The sequence below is a fragment of the Eurosta solidaginis genome, chromosome 2 (genome assembly GCF_040869045.1).
Source record: "Eurosta solidaginis isolate ZX-2024a chromosome 2, ASM4086904v1, whole genome shotgun sequence".
Lineage (NCBI taxonomy): Eukaryota > Metazoa > Arthropoda > Insecta > Diptera > Tephritidae > Eurosta > Eurosta solidaginis.
Window position 1 is genome coordinate 25,906,290 of NC_090320.1, and position 22,492 is coordinate 25,928,781.

Sequence of the window (22,492 nt, forward strand, 5' to 3'; positions counted from 1 at the left end):
TGATCGCTCAAAATTTGCACACACACACAAACATCATTAATGGCCATATTACGGAAATCTTAGGGAAATTGAAGTTAAATTTTTAAGCAGACATAAAATGTTATAATTTTGGAATATATAGCATCTAGAACACTTTTTATAGAGTAATTGACAGAAAATGTTTGCTTATACTCAAGTATTTAATTATTTTTTCTAAATTTATCTTTAATATTGATGCAATGATTGATCCAATGCAACTCTAGTCTTCCTACTGTTCTTCATTCCACTCCATTCGAGTGTCTCTTTCACTTAATTCGAGTGCCTTCCACTCTATTCGCAACATAACTTCAAAATAAGCTGCCAAACTATATAGTAAACGATGGTGGCAGGGTTAAACTCTAGTCAACTTTATCTGCAGTTTAAACTCGCGCTGAATAACCGAGAATAACTTTGATACATTTTTGATATAAACAAGTAAAGGTGTCTAAGTTCGGGTGTAACCGAACATTATATACTCAGCGTGAGCTTCAATTGCATATTTCATTTCAGAAAAATTACTTTTCTACATAACACGTGGCAACGCCCGTTTAAAAAAATGTCCCCATTTCCTCTTACAATAAAACTTGATAAGTGAAATATCATTGATTCAAAACTATTGTTTGCTAAGTTATACGTTAATATTCTAGGCTACGACCCTTTTAAAAATCTTTTATATAAAAGTGGGCGTGGTCTTTAACCGATCTCGTCCATTTTTTCTAGAAATATTCCTTGCTATAGGGAAAATTTTTGTACCCAATTTTATTAAGATCCCTTCATTTTTCTTCGAGTTATGGCTCCCGAAACATAGAAAATTGCTTACTCATAAAAAGGGCGTTGCCACGCCCTTTTTTTAAATTTGAAGTTACTCCTATTTATTGTTATAAATCCACTTGGGAAATGAAATACCATTGATATAAAGCTCTTTTTTGCAAATATATAGCTTATTTTATTCGTCCACGAACCTTTTAAAATTTTTATATAAAAGTGGGCGTGGTCCTTAACCGATTTCGTTATTTTTTTGTAGAAATATTTCTTGCTATAGGGAAAATTTGTATACCCAATAATATTACGATCCGTTAATTTTTTCTTCGAGTTGTGGTTGCCGAAACATAGAAAATTGCTTAGTCAATAAAAGTGGGCGTCGTCCTTAACCGATTTCGTTAAATTTTCTTCAAATCATTCCTTATAGTAAAGGCAACCTCTCTGCCGAATTTTGTTGCGATAGGTTTTAACGATTTTTGATTTATAATAAATAACATTTGTAAAATTTATTTTATTACAACTGGGCGGTGCCACGCCCATTTAAAATTTTTTTTCAAATTTTTATCAAGAGTCTCAATATCAGTCCACACGTCAAATTTCAACATTCTAGGTGTATTATTTACTAAATAATCAGGCTTTTTGTGTTTTCCAAAATGTTATATATATAAAAAGGTGGCAAATTAATTTTCCCATCCACCATGTTGATTGCGAATCTACCACGATCCCTTTTAATAATCTGGCAGCTCCCAAAATATCGATTATTTCACATTCCGTTTTGTGCTGATAAATAAACCACAATCGCCTTCTGCTGGAGAAATATAAACAATGAAGAATTTTTATTTCGTTGTGAATAAATCACACCGGCTTAATTTATTTAATAAATAATCTATGTGCACGTCCAGCAAATATAACCAATACACATTGGCTTCGTAGCAATGATTTGCAAGTGTTTAGTTTGCGAATAAAAGTGTCAAAAGGAAAGAGGAGTATGGGAAAGGAGGTATCCGCTGCTGTAAAATTTGGTAAGTAGATCATTGATAGCTCAATCCAACAACACGTCACATTGTGCTGTAGTGATAACACGCTTGACAATTATTTATTATGTAGTTTAGATTATTGCAAATGCTAGAAGTTGTGTACCCCCAGTGAGGCCGAAAATTAGGTCTTGCGGTTGGCGTGCGTGCGCTTCATTTATTTATATCGATCCAATGATAAACATATTTACATGTATAAAGTTGCATTTTTGCATTGAAATACTACACAGATGTTGGTTTGGGCGCAAACATGGAAAACAAGACAAACCAGTAGACGCTGTAAATGAACGTTAAGAAGGGGTGCGGCTGGTTTGATGCTGGCCCAAATTTTCATTGGCTGCAATTCGCAGACCTATTGTAATATACCTTATATTAGTAATCGATGATTGCTTAATAACAACAATGTACATATGTTTTTAGATTCTTGTTTTCCTAACTGAAAGCTGCCTTGGCCCAGCAAGAGATTTTAACGTCATTTTGTATTTGATAGCACAATTGCAACAAACATTATAAATGTATAATTTAGCAGGCCAAGTTAATTCCACGATGTAGCGGAATGTTGCTTCAGTAGAGAGAGAGGAAAAGGCGTCAAAGACAAAAATATGTATTAAAAATCGGTTTTGCGCAATCATGCATTAAATTCAGGAAAATAGGAGTATGAGAAAAACAATTGACCTTTTAGAGTTACATATCGTTAGCTTAAGTCACAAGGGCCTTACTTTCAAATTATTAATTTTACAGGGGAAGCAAAAACCATTTATTTACATTCACTATATGTGACCCGGCCTAAGAAAAGGTGGCTTATGACTCAAGAAAAAAAAAAAGAACGCTACTAAGAAACTGAAGAAATTCATTATTTATCTTTAACAGCTGTTTCTCGCAATTTCTGTTTTGAGTCATAAGCCACCTTTTTATAGGCCGGGTCTCATATGCAGATATGGTTTTTTAAAAGTGTCATATCTCCGTTGTTATTGACTAATAAATTAAAATTTTTGCGGAGGATGGATTTTAATATGCCATACCAGAATCTGCGAAAAACGCTGTTTCTAAAAATCTGTTGGTTAGGGCCCTAGTGAATTAAGCAAACAATATGTAGATATGTATTTGCGAACATGTGCATATTAGGGTGCGTCTTATTTCTTTGGTTAAGCGCGGTATCCAGATCACAAGAAAACACTAGAAATTTTTTAATTTTCCTCTTCTGAGCTAAACTTGAAAATTTTTTATTTGAAAATATGTATTTTCGTATTTTATTATTTATTTTCGTCATAAAATTACTTATAGACCGAGACGAGTGATAAAGTGGACCCTTGAAGAACTGCCCAAGAAATACTTGCACGTTTCAATTGACGTATGCAGACCGTAACTCGAAAGAAATTTAGTAAAGAACGTGAATAGTAAAAAGTGAAAATATAAAATAAAAAAACTTCAAGTTTGGCTTACAAGAGGAAAATAAAAAAAAAATTGTGGTTTTCGTACGATGTAGATACCGCGCTTTAAACTGTAGAGCTAAGGCTTTCTGAAAATTAAAATATGCCTCGCGTCTTCGATATGTTTTGCCAGTAGGAACACCGAACTTAGAGCTGCCACATCATCTGCATAGTCAGGCAAAAGAGCTCAACATAAAAAAAGCAGAATTAAATGTTGAGCCTAAATACTGTAACAGGTTAAACTCTTACTTATTCAGAATCAACTTCGACATACGTAATGGATGGCCTGAATGTGATGTGTCCCTACATGACACCAACCAGTATTAAGAATGTTCAGTCAACACCGACAACAGACCCGAAAACCTTCCGGCTGTCTTTGTAAACTAAATCAAGAGTTAAGCTAGGCTTCCACAACTGGCTCAACCGGGGACCTACATTTCAAACACCCAGAAGCTTCGCCGGGGAATCGGACTCATAACCGAGAAAAAATGGCCTAACAAGCATCCCTAAAAAGTCTTGCTTTCTAGGCAATATTATAAACATAACAAAGACCACTCCAACGTACATTCATACAAAAATACACATCTACTGTGTATACGCTTATTTTAAGTACTGCAGGATATATCATTCATACATACATACATGCATGCGCAACCTAGATGACGCAAATGATGAAGAACTCAGTTGTGCACAAGAAAACTTGCAAGCTTGCTTCATAGATTTGCACTTTGCACTTTGTGGAGTGCTGCCAGTATGACAATAAGGATGTGAGTTCGTTAGAAAGCGTCATTGTTGTTTCCCTTTTCGCTTGCTTGGCCATATCCATCGTCGGACGCAAGGTAAATTTTGCGTGTGTAAAAGCTTTCGCATCGCTTGAGGTCATTCGTTCCGGTAAAATTGCTTTGGTGGCACAGTCAATTCCAGGAAAGTTCTTTGAACCCTTTTAGGCAGTAACATCATTATGACTAATAATATCAAAAATTACTCTTGAAATGATAGCTAGTAGATGGTATTAGGTAAACACAAACGGAACTAATTTAGTTGTTGTTGTAGCGATAAGGACACTCCCCGAATATTGTTGTTGTTGTATCAATGCTCGCCCCACCTAATATCCGCGACAGATCACAAATTGTCATCAATATCCTCTAACGGGAGTCCAAGGAAACTTGCCGTTTCAACAGGGGTGGTTCCACATTACAATTAAAGAGATGGTTGGTGTCATGTGGGGACACATTGCAAGCGGGGCATACATTTTGTATGTCGGGGTTGATTCTGGATAGGTAAGAGTTTAACCTGTTACAGTATACAGAACGAAGTTGAGCAAGAGTGACACGCGTTTCCCTGGGGAGTATGCGTTCCTCTTCCGCGAGTTTTGGATAATTTTCTTTAAGTACTGGATTCACCGGGCAATTCCCGGCATAAAGGTCCGACGCCTGTTTATGGAGTTCACCAAGGACCTGCTTGTGTTTTTTCACTTCATACGGCTGGGTTCGCAGGTGCCGTATTTCCTCAAAATGCTTACGGAGATGATTCCTTAAGCCCCTTGTTGTTGTTGTTGTTGTAGCAATGCTCGCCCCACCTAATAGCCGCGACCGATCACAAATTGTCATCAATATCCTCTAACGGGACTCCAAGGAAACTTGCCGTTTCAACAGGGGTGGACCATAAGGAAAGGGGTGTTAGAGGCGTTGGTTCCACATTACAATTAAAGAGATGGTTGGTGTCATGTGGGGACACATTGCAAGCAGGGCATACATTTTGTATGTCGGGGTTGATTCTGGATAGGTAAGAGTTTAACCTGTTACAGTATCCAGAACGAAGTTGAGCAAGAGTGACACGCGTTTCCCTGGGGAGTATGCGTTCCTCTTCTGCGAGTTCTGGATATTTTTCTTCAAGTACTGGATTCACCGGGCAATTCCCGACATAAAGGTCCGACGCCTGTCTATGGAGTTCACCAAGGACCTGCTTGTGTTTTTCCGCTTCATACGGCTGGGTTCTCAGGTGCCGTATTTCCTCAAAATGCTTACGGAGATGACTCCTTAGGCCCCTAGGCGGTGCTGGTTCGTCAATCAGATGTCTGTTGGGATGCCCAGGTTTCTGGGTATTCAACAGAAACTGTTTGGTCAGCATCTCATTTCTCTCCCTGATGGGGAGTATTCTCGCCTCATTATGCAGATGGTGTTCTGGGGACATAAGAAGACAGCCCGTGGCGATTCTGAGAGCAGTATTTTGGCAGGCCTGTAGTTTCTTCCAGTGTGTGGTTTTTAGGCTTGGCGACCATATGGGTGACGCGTAGCACGTAATCGGCTGGCTAATTGCTTTGTATGTGGTCAAGAGCGTTTCTTTATCTTTTCCCCAGGTACTACCAGCAAGGGATTTGAGGATTTTATTACGGCTCTGAATTCTTGGAACAATTGCGGTTGCGTGCGCACCAAAATGTAGATCCTGATCAAACGTCACACCCAAGATTTTGGGGTGTAGGACAGTCGGTAGCGTAGTGCCATCGACGTGGATGTTCAATATGGTCGACATTTGGGGCGTCCATGTTGTAAATAAGGTCGCGGAAGATTTAGTCGGTGACAATGCCAGGTTTCGCGAGGCGAAAAAACTGGAGAGATCAGGGAGATAGCCGTTTATTTTATTGCATAGCTCATCGATCTTTGGGCCTGGGCCTGTGGCCATTATTGTGCAGTCATCGGCGTAGGGAACGATTGTGACTCCTTCCGGTGGTGAAGGTAGCTTAGATATGTAGAAATTAAACAAAAGCGGGGATAGGACACCACCCTGTGGCACCCCTTGTTTAATTCTCCTTTGTTTTGATGTTTCGTTTCTGAATTGCACCGATGCCTGCCGACCACCCAGATAATTTGCGGTCCACCTTTTAAGACATGGGGGAAGGGTGGACCCTTCCAGGTCTTGCAGTAACGAGCCATGGTTGACCGTATCAAAAGCTTTTGATAGGTCTAACGCTACGAGTACTGTTCTATGGTGGGGATATTGATTCAAACCGCAATTTATCTGGGTGCTAATGACATTTAGCGCGGAGGTAGTGCTATGGAGTTTTCTGAAGCCATGCTGATGAGGGGCTAGCTGCAAATGTGCTTGGAAATAAGGGAGCAAAATGGCTTCAAGCGTCTTTGCCACTGGCGATAGGAGAGATATCGGACGATATGACTCACCTACGTTAGCTGGTTTCCCAGGCTTTAGTAGCGGGACCACCTTGGCCATTTTCCATTTCTCGGGTATGACAAAGGTGGAAAGAAACAGGTTGAAGACATGCGCTAAATATTTGAAACCCTCTTTCCCTAGGTTTTTAAGCATCGGCATGGCTATGCCGTCTGGGCCCACTGCTTTGGATGGTTTAGCGCGACCAATGGCGTCCTCAACCTCTCTAGCGGTGATGGTAATTGGTGACGCGCTGAGTTTGTGTTTATGTGCGTGTCTATTGGCTCTCCGTCTATCTTTGTCGAACGTAGGATGCATTATATATTGTCGGCAGAAAGCGCTCGCGCATTTTTTCGCATCCGATAGCACCTTATCGCCAAAGGCGATGGAAACTTTGTCTTTGTGCTTAGTCGGATTCGATAGGGACTTTACGGTGGACCAAAGTTTACCTACACCGGTAGAGAGGTTACAACCTCTTAGGTGTTCTTCCCATTTCGCCCGCTTGTGTTCGTCCACAAGCAATCTGATGCGTTGGTTTATATCCCATATTTGGGGGTCGCCTGGATCAAGCTGTCTTATAAGGTCGCGTTCTCTCGCTAAGCTCGCGGCCTCCGCCGGGAAGTGGGGCCGGATTTCGGGAATTCTCCCGGCGGGAATGAAATGTGCCGAGGCGGATTCAATGACCTTACGGAAGGCACGCTCCCCTTGGCGGGCATCAGTCGGGATAGGGAGGGCAGCAAAGCTGCTGTCTGTTGCAGATTTATATTCTTCCCACTTTCCTTTTTTGAAGTTTATGAAAGTGCGTTTTTCGGTGACGATGAAGTCGGCGGTACGCTCGAACGAAATAAGTATGGGCAGGTGGTCGGATGCCAATGTTACCATCGGCTGCCAGTTGACGCAGTTTACGAGTTCTGCGCTCACGATTGAGATATCTGGCGAGCTATGACAGCTTCCTACCATACGTGTGGGGGCGTCTCCGTTTATTGTGCAGAACGTCGTTTCGTCTATTTGATCCGCCAACATCTCACCCCTACTGTCCGCCCGCAAGTTTGAATGCCATAGGTCATGATGGGCATTGAAATCGCCTAAGATAATGCGATTGTTGCCAGTGAGTAAGGCCTCGATATTAGGGCGGTATCCACTGGGGCAACAGGTGACAGGAGGGATGTAGATGTTGATGATTTCTAGATTTGCATCGCCTGACCGGACAGATAGGCCTTGACGTTCTAAGACATTGTCACTGCGGTCGATGCCAGGATCAAATATATGATATTGCACAGAGTGGTGTATAATAAACGCGAGGCCGCCTCCATTTCCGCTCTCGCGGTCTTTCCTGTGGACATTATAACCAGAGCAGGTCTGCAATGCAGATCTTGCTGTGAGTTTAGTCTCTTGAATCGCAGCAATGCGGATGTTGTGCCGCTTCATGAAATCGACTATCTCCGTAATCTTCCCAGTTAGTCCATTACAGTTGAACTGCAGAATTCTGAAGTGCATGAGGGGTGACGCCGCCACTCTAGGGGTAAGTGAGGGGTGACTACGCCTAGGTTGTGGAAGGCCAGGACGCAATTGCTGTTGTGGCCTTGGGACTGGGCGCCCTTGGGCAAGCATTGGGGTACCCGGATGATTTGGGTTTGCGACCTGGCAACATGGCGCGATGAAACCCGTCGGGGGGTTGCCGTCGCGGAGACCAGAACATCTAGGAAAGTGGCACCACCCAAGGCAGGAGCTGCATTGAGCGGATGTCGCAAACCTATATATTCTGTGCTGGCAGACGGTGCAAACGGAGGCAGGGACTAAGAGTCTGTTTCCCTGACCTGCACGATTGCTACCAGAAAAGAGGGGGGGAGAAGAAGACGGGGGCAGGGGCTGATGCTCAGCATTGCTACCAGCTCTACTACGAAGGTAGTAGTTATGAGTGGTATCAGCTGTTTGAGTTGTTGGCGCCGTGGGGCGCGAGCAGCAGCGGGTACTTGTTGTGGCTTGCTGAGCAGCGAAGCTGCTGGAAGGTAGTGGGGATACGCTTAGGCGTAGACTACTGGACGCCCTTGGGCGTGAGCAGCAAGGAGCCACAAAAGATTTATAAAAGTTACGTGGACGTCGGGTTTTGGGATCAAGCCCAGAACAACCTGTCCGATGCAACCATCCCTTGCACGAGACACACTGAACAGAGTATGACCGTCCTAAAAAGATTCTTTTCTGGCAAATGCAGCAAAACCATTTCTCAGGACCGGGGTCAGGAGACGGACCCGGATTGGGTTCGATACCTTCCCGGAGTAAGAGAATATGTAGCAGTCCTGCTGGGAGGATGACAATTTGTGGGAGGGACGAAACAAATTAAATGGGGTCACACTGAAATGACAGTCCTTGGTCGGGAAAAATCCCGAGTCGCTCCGGTACATAGAACCGACTGCCTTGGGAAGCCCCTAGGCGGTGCTGGTACATCAACCAGATGTCTGTTGGGATGCCCAGGTTTCTGGGTATTCAACAGGAACTGTTTGGTCAGCATCTCATTTCTCTCCCTGATGGGGAGTATTCTCGCCTCATTATGCAGATGGTGTTCTGGGGACATGAGAGACAGCCCGTGGCGATTCTAAGAGCAGTATTTTGGCAGGCCTGTAGTTTCTTCCAGTGGGTAATTTTTAGGCTTGGCGACCATATGGGCGACGCGTAGCACGTAATCGGCTGGCTAATTGCTTTGTATGTGGTCATGAGCGTTTCTTTATCTTTTCCCCAGGTACTGCCAGCAAGGGATTTGAGGATTTTATTACGGCTCTGAATTCTCGGAACAATTGCGGCTGTGTGCTCACCAAAATGTAGATCCTGATCAAACGGCACACCCAAGATTTTGGGGTGTAGGACAGTCGGTAGCGTAGTGCCATCGACGTGGATGTTCAAAGAGATCGACATTTGGGACGTCCATGTTGTAAATAAGGTCGCGGAAGATTTAGTCGGTGATAATGCCAGGTTTCGCGAGGCGAAAAAACTGGAGGAATCGGGAAGGTAGCCGTTTATTTTATTGCATAGCGCATCGATCTTTGGGCCTGGGCCTGTGGCCATTATTGTGCAGTCATCGGCGTAGGAAACGATTCTGACTCCTTCCGATGATGAAGGTAGCTTAGATATGTAGAAATTAAACAAAAGTGGGGATAGGACACCACCCTGTGGCACCCCTTGTTTAATTCTCCTTGGTTTTGATGTTTCGTTTCTAAATTGCACCGATGCCTGCCGACCACCCATATAATCTGATGTCCACCTTTTAAGACATTAGGGAAGGGTAGACCCTTCCAGGTCTTGCAGTAACGAGCCTTGGTTGACCGTATCAAAATCTTTTGATAGGTCTAGCGCTACGATTACTGTTCTATGGTGAGGGTATTGATTTAAACCGCAATTTATCTGGGTGCTAATGGCATTTAACGCGGTGGTAGTGCTATGGAGTTTTCTGAAGCCATGATTATGAGGGGCTAGCTGCAAATTTGCTTGGAAATAAGGGAGCAAAATGGCTTCAAGCGTTGTTGTTGTTGTTGTTGTTCTTGTTGTAGAGATAAGGTTGCTCCCCGAAGGCTTTGGGGAGTGTTATCGATGTGATGGTCCTTTGCCGGATACAAATCCGGTACGCTCCGGTACCATAGCACCATTAAGGTGCTAGCCCGACCATCTCGGGAACGATTTATGTGGCCACATTGAACCTTCAGGCCATTCCCTCCCTCCCTACCCCCAAGTTCCATGAAGAGCTTGGGGTCGCCAGAGCCTCGTCTGTTAGTGAAACAGGATTCGCCGCGGATAGGTGAGGTTGACAATTGGGTTTGGAGAAGCTATATATTGCGCTGGCAACCTGAAAGGGTTGCGCTACACAACCACTTGAATCTGGTGTTTTAGTCGCCTCTTACGACAGGCATACCTACCGCGGGTATATTCTGATCCCCTAACCCGCTGGGGTGGCTTCAAGCGTCTTTGCCACTGGCGATAGGAGAGATATCGGACGATACGACTCACCTATATTGGCCATTTTCCATTTCTCGGGTATGACAAAGGTGGAAAGAGACAGGTTGAAGACATGCGCTAAATATTTGAAACCCTCTTTCCCTAGGCTTTTAAGCATCGGTATGGCTATGCCGTCTGGGCCCGCTGCTTTGGATGGTTTAGCACGACCAATGGCGTCCTCAACCTCTTTAGCGGTGATGGTGATTGGGGAGTGTTATCGATGTTGATGGTCCTTTGCCGGATGCAGATCCAGTGCGTTCCGGTACCAAGCCCGACCATCTCGTGAACGATTTGTTATGACCACATGCGACCTTCTTGGCCATCCCGGTCTCCCACCCCCTAGATCCATGTGGAGTTCGGGGTCGCCACAGCCTCGGCTGTTAATGAAACAGGATTCGCCACGGATAGGTGAGGTTGACAATTGGGTTTGGAGAAGCTATATATTGCGCTGGCAACCTGAAAGGGTTGCGCTACACAACCCCTTGAATCTGGTGTTTTAGTCGCCTCTTACGACAGGCATACCTACCGCGGGTACTTTCTGACCCCCTAACCCGCTGGGGGAGAACTAATTTAGTTATCTCATCCGCTGTTGTGCTTCTTATCAGTAGGCATACCCCCATAACTATCTTTTAAGTATTTGCGCGAAAATGTCATTACTCTAGTCGCTATTTGTTTTAATTGTACAGCATGTTGATACATATACTCACACACACTTGTTTATACATATATTTTACATTAAGGTGGTTCGTATAAATCAACTTATCATATAGGGTGCCAAGCTCGGTTTAGCCTATAAAGACTAAGTATAGTAATATCTTAACTTTAACCACTTTAAACTGTGCGACACCGCTTAACCGTTTTCAATCGGGACCGAAATGTATATATGATATCATCGCCCACTAACCAGAAGCATGAATGTGCAATTTTTCCGATTTTGTGTTATAGGTCTCGTTATATTACCCTTTAGATTCTCTAGGTTCTACTTAAATCTAGAGCTTCCTACGCACATGGAATCCCCAATAATTTGCATTGCCATTTTCATGAATGTACAATTCAATCACACAACGATGGGCCAGAAAAATGAATGTAGCACATTCATGTTTCTGGCTGGCAACAAGGTAATGATTTTCCTGTTTATATGATATCGTTGATATGGCTAAACAATTTTTGAAAAAAGTAAGAATAGCACACATTTGTATGTTCGAATGTTCCGGTACACGTGCCTGAATGTTGGGCACCAACTCGTAACTCACCAGAACTTTTCGAGGTTCACACACAATTGTATCACGATTTTTTTATATATAATTATTTTACTCAGGGAGCTATAAAACTACCCATGCGATATATATGCTAGTTGAGATACACAAGAGATGAGCTGTATAAGGTATTCTTCATAAAAAATTATATCGATGAAGAATTTTTAATAGCTGAAGATCCGAAAAAAAGATAGTTGTTTGATTGAAGACAAAACTAAAACTAAAATACTTGAAAAAATTGCTTATATCAAAAGAATATCATTCTTTTTATAAAAATCTTGAGGGCACCGCTTTACCCAAACCCAATATTTCAGAAGATTCTGATTCTGATGAGAATAAGAACTAGTTCTAAGTTTGCAATAATATCTTAAATAAAAACACATTAGTGTATATGAAATTGATTTGAATGTGTAACTTTTTCATTCACATACGTACTTTCGATAAGTCAAAGCCGCGGATGTTTTCCCAAGTACTGTGATGCTCTGAATCCCAATCCGCCAACAGAATTAGCCTAACAGGTGTTGGCTTGGCCCTAACATTATTTAGAAATCAATATGCAGTGATTTTTTTTACGTGTTTTGAGGTTAAGGCCATACCATGACTACTTGGGCCAATTCTTATAGCGTATTTGGATTCAGCGCATCAAAATGTATAGAAAATATAAGTCGCATTACCTGATCCGACTACTTTTAATTTTTTTGTATAGCTGTGTTAACAAAAAATTAGATCAGTTTTTAAAATTTTTTTGTGCCAGAAAAATGAATGTGCTAAATCTCGGAAAATAGAAGGGATGCGAGCAGAGCAATTATCTCAGTTAAAAGAGCATAGTGTGAATATAATATATAGATACACTTTTACATTAGAAACTAATTCTTCTAATTTTGAAGGAGCAATAAACTTTGAAACTCGATTTCCCAACATTTTCATTGTGGCACATTCATGCTTCTGGCAAGCGGGCGACGATATGTTTGAGCTTGGTAATACGGGTGAGACCGGTAAAATAGTTGTTTGATTTATTAGAACCACCATAAAGTACATATCATTTTATAAAACGATACAAAGTTACATTTGCGTGCAATAAATTAACAATGGGAATAAAGCTTTGCAAACCAAATTTATACATTACTCTCATTAATTTTGTTTTACTAGTGGTGAAAAAAATTAGTTGGCTGAAGAAGTAAAATCGGTCTGTGCATTTTGTCTTATGAATGACATAGAGTGAAAGAGATAGCCCGAAAACAAGACAAAAAGAACGAGGACGTAAAAGAAGAAGGAGAAATAAAAGGGAGAAGGTGGAGAAGAATAGTGAAAAATTGAGGGCATTTAATTTGATGAAGCAATAAAAAGTACAATTGGTGGAGGAGAACGCGGCAATGGGTAAGGGGGCATAGAATATACCCGCGTCAGGTATGGTTAGGTTAGGTTGCGAGGGCTGAGCTGAACACTATGGTAACAGCTCACTACTTAGGCCGTCAAGGGGCCAATTGTAATACCCTATACCGTCTCAAAGAGGACCCCTACCCTGCCTAAAACGGGTCGAACCACTTTGTGGAATTTCTATATTTTGCTAGAGCCTTGACTTCATAACTAGAGACCTCAGCAAGGTCATGTAGAAAAGGTTTACCAAGGATGGCCAACCTACGCCTACTTAGCGCTGGAGCTAAGGGACGATAGAACTGAATTCAAGGGGCTGTGTAGCGCAACCCTTCAGGTTGCCAGCGCAATATACAGCTTCTCCAAACCCAATTGTCAGCCTCAGCTATCCGCGGCGAATCCTGTTTCACTAACAGACGAGGCTCTGGCGACACCAAGCTCCTCATGGAACTTGGGGGTGGGGAGGGAGGGATGGCCTGAAGGTTTAATGTGGCCATATAAATCGTTCCCGAGATCGTCGGGCTAACACCTTAATGGTTCTGTGTTACCGGAGCGTACCGGATCTGTATCCGGCAAAGGACCATCGCATCGATAACGCTCTCCAAAGCCTTCGGGGAGCAGCCTTATCGCTACAACAACAACAACAACGATAGAACTAATTTGTTTAAAATCAGAAGCGCTCTTGTTCGCCCCTTGTCATATGAGGGACAGTTTAGCCTGGATGTCTCACACGATGATATGGCTGACCATCGTCCATTTGCATTTCTTATAGTGCTTGTGTTCACACGAAGCCTGAAAGTGGCCATGGGTATACCTACCGAATCATTTCCCGGAAGGATATGGTCGGCGGTGCCTCTTCTGGCCAGCTCGTCTGCTCTGTAGTTGCCTTCAATATCCCTGTGCCCAGGTACCCATATAAGGCTGATACTGAAGTGCTGAGCCATCTCGTTAAGAGATCTGCGGCATTCAGTGACCGACTTTGCGATGTCGACGAATGAGTCCAGGGCCTTTAATGCGGCCCCGTTTACCATCCTTAGGCATAGACCCGAGATGATTCACAGCCCTGTGTATTGCCAGCATTTCCATTTGGTAAACACTACAGTGATCTTGTAGGCGAAAAGAGACCTCTAGACCCATATCCGGTGAAAAGAGGCCTGCTTCCACCTTCCCGTCAAGCTTAGAACCATCCGTGAATATGTTGATGGTACTCGGTACCGTATAGTGTCAGGCGCGGCAGGTACACTTGTCGTAAAAATGCGACGAAAATATCCAATTGATTCAACCCAACTGTCAACTACACCTATACCTGGGGAATCCTGGCGACCCCAAGCTCCATATTAAGACGTTTCCGTAATGGTGGGTCTTATACCTTAATATCAATACCGATAACACTCCACAAAACCTTTGGAAGTATTTATCGCTACAACAACAACAACAACAACAACCGAAACGTATTGGATCTATATCCGACAAAAGACCATCAACAACGATAACACCCAAAACCTTGGCGTTGTTTCTTTAGCGCTACAACAACAAGAACAGGGCAATATATGTAGGTGCGTCTTTGAGAAAATCTATTTAGGTTTCGCGGTCTATCTGAGAGAATTGCCATGTGCCGTTGCTAAGTATTTGCACGCTACTGTAAGCTTATGGTTACTATAATGACATAACTGAACTTAAAGCTTATAATTTCTGTCTCATTAATATACCAATGCGGACTTGGCAGACAAGAATTGGAAGCATAATAATTCACTTTCACTTATTACTTGTTGGTATATATCTTGTTCTCAGGGACGCCCAGATACGTAACTTGCGCAGATCAGACTAGTTTAATTTAAGCTGCAGCATTCTTTAAACCATTGAATAGGTATCATAGCTTAAGAGCGAGCGCTCACAGCCCAAGCCCATCAAGCTTATGTGTGCAAACGATATTACCACATTTTGCCTCAACAAAGTTTAAGTATTATTATTATTTTTTTTTACACAAGCAAACCGACAAGTAACCACAAAGCTAACACGACCACAAAAGCTTGTTAAAGTAGTGAGGTAGTGGGACGTAAGAGGCGTAAGCAAAAACCAAACAAACGAGTAAACAACATGGCAAACAAGCCAACCATCCGCGCCAAGCCAAGCGAGCTGTCGACCGAATTTAAAGCAATTGGCCTGTTGGCGTACTTATCGCACCTACAAGTACACCGCTTGAGCTCAGTAGCGGACGGTAGACGTTGATGTGCAGTTGTGCGTTGAATTGGCGCGATATTTACAAACCCACAACGACAAGGAGCGCATGGCATTTTTTGTTAAAAATTTTATAATTTAAAGTTATTTTTTTTCTATACACAAGTTTGAATTTTTGTTTTTAATGTTTTGTTTCGTTATTAGTGTTTGTTTTAGCTGGTGTTATAAGAATTAGCACAAATTGTTGTTATTTTTGTACAAAAATTTATTTACAAAATAAAAACAGATATTTAAACGCGCAAGAAAATTTAACTTCTAATAAAAACAACCAAAAAAAATCGCTAATCTTTACAACAGCAACTATGCCAGTTTATGACGCCTTGCTTGAGCGGCTTTCGAAGTTCGGACAGGAGCATTTATTAAAATTCTGGGACGAATTAACACTCGATCAGCAGGAGATTTTGGTGCGTGATATTGAAGAACTCAATTTAAATGAGCTCAAACTTTATTTTGATCGTGCAACTGAGTCATTGCAAGAGAATGGCATTAAATTGGATGATCGTATGCAACCATTGCCAGAATCGAAGCTGATCAGCATTGAACGTACAGCGGAAGAGGGTCTCAAGGCTTACGAAGCGGAGGGTATGCGACAGATAAGCGCTGGACATGTTGCTGTATTGCTGATGGCTGGCGGGCAAGGTGAGTTGATTGATTGATTTCTCTATTAAAAACTGACATGAATGTATATATCAGTGGCAATTTATTAAAATAGCCTAACTTGCCAGGGGCGAAAATGTTATAAAGCAGCTTAATCGTATTTACAAAATAAAAAGATGATAAAAAATTTTTAAGAACTACCTTTATATAAATGGATCAATAAATAGAAGGCAATTTTTCCTTTAATACAGACATAGTCTTGTTGTATTTTGACTAAAAAACTTTAACAACAGCTCTTGTAAAAGAATTTTGGGATTTATTATAAAGGTAGAGTGCGTGTTTAAATTTTAAATAATCAATTAGTTAATCCCAACTACATGGTTTGCCTTAAATTGAAAGATTGCGCTCCACCTTTATAATTTTAAATCCCAAAATTCTTTTGCAAGAGCTATTGTTAAAGTTTTGTAGTCAAAATTCAACAAGACTATGTCTGTATTAATGGAAAAATGCCTTCTATTTTTTGGTCCATTTATATAAAGCTAGTCATACAATTTTTTTTATCATCTTTTTATTTTAAATTTTTTAGTACTGCCTACAAAAAGGTAATTGCAACTTTGATTAGTAATTTAAGTAATTCCTAAGTGAAATTTCTTATCTTTATTTATTTGTTCAAAATAGCAAGATTTAAGAGAATTAGTGGAATTTTCGCTGACAACACTGGCGAAAACAACAGAATTCCACCTCGCATCATAATAAGAGAATTCCACTTCGTTCGTCAGCTACTTAAGCTGACAGCTGAAAATCGTGGTGAAATTCGCATACGCCTGAAAGTCTAAAAGAATCGTGGCGAAAGTCACGTACGCCTAAAAGTGTGCAAGGACGTGCATTAAGTTGGGCCTTCAACGAGGTGGAATTCTACAATGCCTGCAACACTCAGGATGCTAGCCATGAAGGTGTGGCCTAATCTTCTAATTAGTTCGACTTGTGCGTTACGTAGCTAAAATTTTTTGATCAAACATTGCACTGTCACCGAGTTTTAAACTATATTTCAGGTTTCAAGTTCTAGATATCCAGGAAGTTAGTTAAAAATCGATTGCAAGATTCTCAATTTAAAACTAGTTTTCCCTATATATCGATCCATGCGCCACCTAGCGGATTTTTTTTTTTTTGATAAAATATTGCATTGTCACCGGGTTCTGACTTACGGCCCAAGTTTCATGTCTTTAGCTCATCGGGAAGTTACTCGATAATCGATCGCAAGATTCCCCCTTTTTTAAAGGATTTGCAGTTATCTTGACTAGCGCGCCACCTAGCGGAATTTTGTTTTTTATAAGTTGTATTGTCACCAGGCCTCTAACTAAGTGCCAAGTTTCAAGTCTCTATGTAACCGGGAAGTTAGTTAAAAATGGATTGAAAGAATCCCAAATTAAAATTTGTTTTCTTCCCATTTCGATTCGCGTGCCACCTAGCACCTTTTTTTTTATCAAATGTGACATTGTCACCGGGTTCTGACGCACGGCCCAAGTTTCAAGTCTCTAGCTCATCGGCAAGTTACTTAAAAATCGAAGTTCGTTAAAAATGCATTGAAATCAAAACTAATTTTCTTAATATCTCGATCCACGCGCCACCTAGCGAATTTTTTTGATCAAATATTGCATTGTCACCGGGTTCTGACTCACGGCCCAAGTTTGAAGTCTCTAGCTCACCGGGAAGTTACTTAAAAATAGATCGCAAGATTCCCTGCGTTTTTTCAGGGATTTTCGTTTATCTCGATTCGTCTGCCACCTGGCGGCATTTTGTTTGCCGCGAATTGTAGTGCAATCGACTCGCAAACTATGTTCTAAGTTTCAAGCCTCTGGATCACCGAGAAGTTAGTTAAAAGTCGATCGCAAAATTTCCATTTTAAAATTAATTTTCTGTATATCTCGATCCGTGCGCCACCTAACAGATTTTTTTTTCACTTGCATTGTAATGTCCTCCAGATCTGAACTATGTTCTAAGTATCAAGTGTCTAGCTCAACGGGAAGTTACCGAAAAAGACTTCCGTGGGTCAAATATTCGTATGGAAATGAGGGGAAAAACATGAAAGGGACTTAATATAAAGGTAAAAATGGCAATTTTCAAACTAATCGAACTTGATTAAATAGCCATCGTCCTTTTATTTTACGTACAACTGTAGCTATCAATTGAATGCACTTTGGGATATCGTGGAAGCATAACCTTTTTATTTACTCGACTCAATCTACTTTGATATTTTGTCATGAATTGATGTAAAATATTTTAACAAATTGCCACACCTACATATATTGGGTAAGAAAATATTTAGAACGAGCAGGCGCTGCAGCCATTGTCCTGCCCAAACTTTGATATACCTGTAATAATTTTAAAAGAATTTCAAGAAGTTTGTATCGCTGTCTCTTTCTAACTACTTACAACTTCTTTCCCCCTACCTTTTGCCCATACTATACATTAATATTGTTACGAATTTACTGCAAATCCTCTTATTTGCAATCCTCTGCTAAGTTCGAATCACTAAACTGTTGAATAAATAACTCCAATATTGAATAATGGAAAAATGGCCTTTATTAAAGTACTTCACAATTACACTTATACTTTGCTACTCGCTGGCTGAATAACCAAACTGATTGATAACTCAAATTAAACTCTACTATTGGCCGCCAGATCGCGTGCTTAATCAATAACTCATTGATTGCTCAACTCAAACTGAATTACTTCTTACTCGCCTGCCCCGCTTTTATAGTTTACGCTGCATACTTCTAGGCTCTTCGATTTCGATGTATAAGTAAATGCATCTGTGTGTGACATCTTTCGGCTGCCTTATAAATGTGTATACATGATTTGATTATTGACGTAAATACTGCTTATCGTGGCCTTGGCATCGCCTTAGTGATGGTATAACTTAGTGATGTTAATATCCGTGACACTGCCCTCCACCTAAGTCTGATCGTCCCGATCAGAAAAATCTCCCGATCTAAACGCTGCCAGCCTTTCCAAATGGACCACTTTCATTTTGGTTCGTGGTTTACCGATGGTTTGTATGCGGTACACTACATCGTTGATCCGTTTCACAACTTTGTATGGGCCTTCCCAATTACACTGCAATTTCGGGGACAAACCTTTTTTTCTTTGCGGGTTGTATAACAGCACCAAATCTCCTTCCTGAAAACCTTCTGAATTAATTGCTTTATCATATCTGGCTTTCATCTTGTCACTCATAATCTTTGTTCGTTGCCTTATCAGATCATGTATTTCTCTTAGCTCTTCTTCCAAATCACTAGTGGATTTCCTGACATTTCTCTCCGCATTGGCATCTATCCCAAACTTCAAATCAGCTGGCAGTCTAAGGTCATTGCCAAAAACTACTTTTGCAGGGGTTTGGCCCGTTGTCTCATGCACTGCTGATCGGTAAGCCATCAAGAATAATGGTATGCGGGTATCCCATTCTTTATGGTACTTGTCCACTACTTTCCTTAAGTGCTCCTCCAATGTTCTATTGAATCGTTCTACCATACCATCGGATTGAGGATGCAATGCAGTTGTCCGTGTTTTTCGAATGCCCAATGACTTACACATTTCCTGGAACACAGCTGATTCGAAATTCCTGCCTTGGTCAGAATGTAACTCCATTGGTACACCATACCTTGCAACCCAATTGTTTATAAACACTTCTGCTACCGTTTCCGCTTCTTGATTTGGGATTGGGTATACCTCTGGCCATTTGCTGAAATAATCCATAACTACCAGTACAAATTTGTTTCCGCCGTTGCTAGTAGGAAATGGACCGGCGACATCCATAGCGATCCTTTCAAATGGCGCACCTGAGTTATATTGCTTCATCTGGCCATGACTTCGTGTTCTGGGCCCTTTCGCTCTGCTGCAAACCTCGCAGTTCGCAATCCACTCAGTGACCGACTGACGGCAACCAACCCAATAGAATCTCTGTTTAATCTTCTCGAGCGTCTTCGTGATTCCAAGATGACCTCCGCTTGGACCATTATGCAGCTCGCTGAGCACATCAGGAATCCTCTTTCTGGGAACAACTATCAGTTTATTCTTGTATTTACCATCCTCACTCTCCCATACTCGATGAAGGCATCCGGATATCAATTCTAAACTGTTCCACTGTGCCCAATATGACTTCGCAATGGTACTCTCTGCTGACATCTCTTCTCTGTTTGGTCTTTCATTTCGTTCGAGCCCTTGCATAACACGTGACAGATCTGCATCTTCTAGCTGGCACTTTCTTAGCTGTTCCTTGTCCCATTCATCTATACATGTTATAGTCATTAGCCGGACGTCTATAATGTCTTCTTTAGCCTCGGCTTTTGAACAGTGCTTGCATTCCAAACTACATGGTCTTCGTGACATTGCATCGGCATTTCCATGGGTACTACCTTTTCGATGCTCAATGGAAAAGTTATAGCTTTGTAGTCGCTCGATCCACCGTGCCAATTGTCCTTCCGGATTACGGAACTGCAGTAGCCATTTTAAAGCTGCGTGATCTGTCCTGACACGGAATCGCTGGCCGTAGAGGTATTTGTGAAAATGTTTAACGCACTCTACCAATGCCAAAAGCTCTCTCCGCGTAACGCAGTAGTTCCTCTCTGGTTTTCCAATCGAACGGCTGTAATATGCAACTACCTTCTCCTGTCCATCGACCAGTTGTGATAAAACGCCTCCTATAGCATATCCACTCGCATCTGTATCTAGAATAAATGTTGCTCCTGGAATCGGATATGCTAACATTGGGGCAGTGCACAAACGCTCTTTCAATGTTTGGAAAGCCACTTCTTGCTCCTTCTTCCATTCAAAAGCTTTATTTTTTCTTGTAAGCTCATGGAGGCTATGGGCTACGCTGGAAAAATTTTGTACAAATCGGCGGTAATATGTGCACAGCCCAAGGAAACTTCTTAATTCATGTAGGTTCTGTGGTCTTGGCCAATCCTTTACAGCCTCTATCTTTTCGTTCGCAGTGCAGATGCCCTCTGTCGTTACCTTGTGACCCAAATAATTTACTTCCTTTTTAAACAGCGCACACTTTTTGTGACTTAACTTCAGACCAGCGCCAGCTATTCTTTGGAAAACTTCCTCCAAGTTCTTAAGATGTTCATCGAAATTCTTGCCCAATAAAATGATGTCGTCCAGGTACACCAAGCATGTTTTCCAATGTAGTCCTTTCAATACCTGATCCATGAGTCTCTCGAAAGTAGCTGGTGCATTACATAGTCCAAAGGGCATTACTGTAAATTGCCAAAGACCATCTCCGACGCTGAAGGCTGTTTTCTCTTTGTCTTCCTCATTTACCTCCACTTGCCAGTAGCCGCTTTTCAAGTCCAGTGTGGAAAACCATTTCGTACCAGAGAGCGAGTCCAGGGTGTCGTCAATTCTTGGCAATGGGTAGCTATCCTTTTTCGTAACGTCATTCAACTTCCCGTAGTCCACGCAAAACCTCATTTTTCCATCCTTCTTCTTTACAAGTACTACCGGTGAGCTCCAGGGACTAGCTGATGGTTCGATGACGCCGCTGTCGCTCATTTCTTGTATAATTTGACTCACAACTTCCCGCTTCGCCAGTGGAACACTACGTGGAGCTTGACGGATCGACCTCGCATCTCCAGTGTCAATTTGATGTTTCACAACGTTGGTGCGGCCTGGTTTAGAACCATCCTGGTCAAATATGTTCGCGTACTTTAGGAGCAGTTGCTTTGCCTTACTCTGATATGCTTCCTCTAGCCCCTGCGTCCATGCCGTGATGTCATTTGAAAGATTAGTATTACTAGCTGAAACGTGTTCCTGGAGCTGTTCACAGTTAATAACTACTTCAGCCTCTTGGCATCTTCCCAAAATAGCTCCTTTAGTCAGTTTGAGTGGTGAATTGAACTCATTGAGTACTCTTACCGGAATACGTCCATCTTGTTTTGTCATAGCCAGGGTTTTTCCTACAAGTATGTTCAGTGCTGATTTGTTTGCTGCTTCGACAACCCACAATTTGTTTGTCCCCCAATCTCCATCAACCTTTGCCCAGATGACTGCTTCGGATTTTGGTGGTATTCGCTGACTCTCTTCCACCAGCACTCGTTTACTGCTGTAGCCTCTCTCGTAGCCGAAATTAAGTGGTACATCCATGTTCTTATATCGCATCGTCTTGCTTTGCATGTCGATCTTGATGCCCTGGTCGATTAAGAAGTCCACTCCAATTATGATTTCATCAACAATCTCTGCCACTATAAAATTGTGTACTACCGTGACGTTCCCAATTGCGACTTCACATGATACTTCTCCTAGAACCGTGCTGTCTTCTCCAGTGGCTGTACGCAATCTTGCTCCATGCAATGGTGTTATCTTCTTGTTGACTAAATCCGCTCGAATGATGGAATGAGATGCACCCGTATCTACAGTCAGTAAACGTTCCTTTCCATCCACATGTCCTCCGACAGTAAGATTGTTTGACCTTCTTCCAATTTGTGAGATAGAGATTATGGGGCATTCAATTGAGGGAGCCAGCTGTCGCCCCTTGCGGCTGACTCGCTTTAGTTTAACGATTGAGTGGACTTGGAGATTTGCTCATCTCCTTCAGCTCTGCGTTTACGGCCACCCACATTGTTGGAGCTAT

At 41.9% G+C, this 22,492-nt stretch overlaps 1 protein-coding gene across 2 annotated transcripts in view; it reads left to right on the forward strand.

The window, feature by feature from the left end:
• Nucleotides 1-1,554: 1,554 nt before the first annotated feature.
• Nucleotides 1,555-22,492, forward strand: part of mmy (UDP-N-acetylglucosamine pyrophosphorylase mmy) — a 47,382-nt gene continuing 26,444 nt past the window's right edge. For both annotated transcript variants that reach the window (XR_010949366.1, XM_067764701.1), the window contains exons 1-2: nucleotides 1,555-1,802; nucleotides 15,559-15,900. Coding sequence is in view for 1 of the 2 variants with exons in the window: in XM_067764701.1 (XP_067620802.1) it covers nucleotides 1,769-1,802; nucleotides 15,559-15,900 (376 nt within the window). In the remaining variant the exon portion in view is untranslated. The remainder of the gene's footprint in view (nucleotides 1,803-15,558; nucleotides 15,901-22,492) is intronic.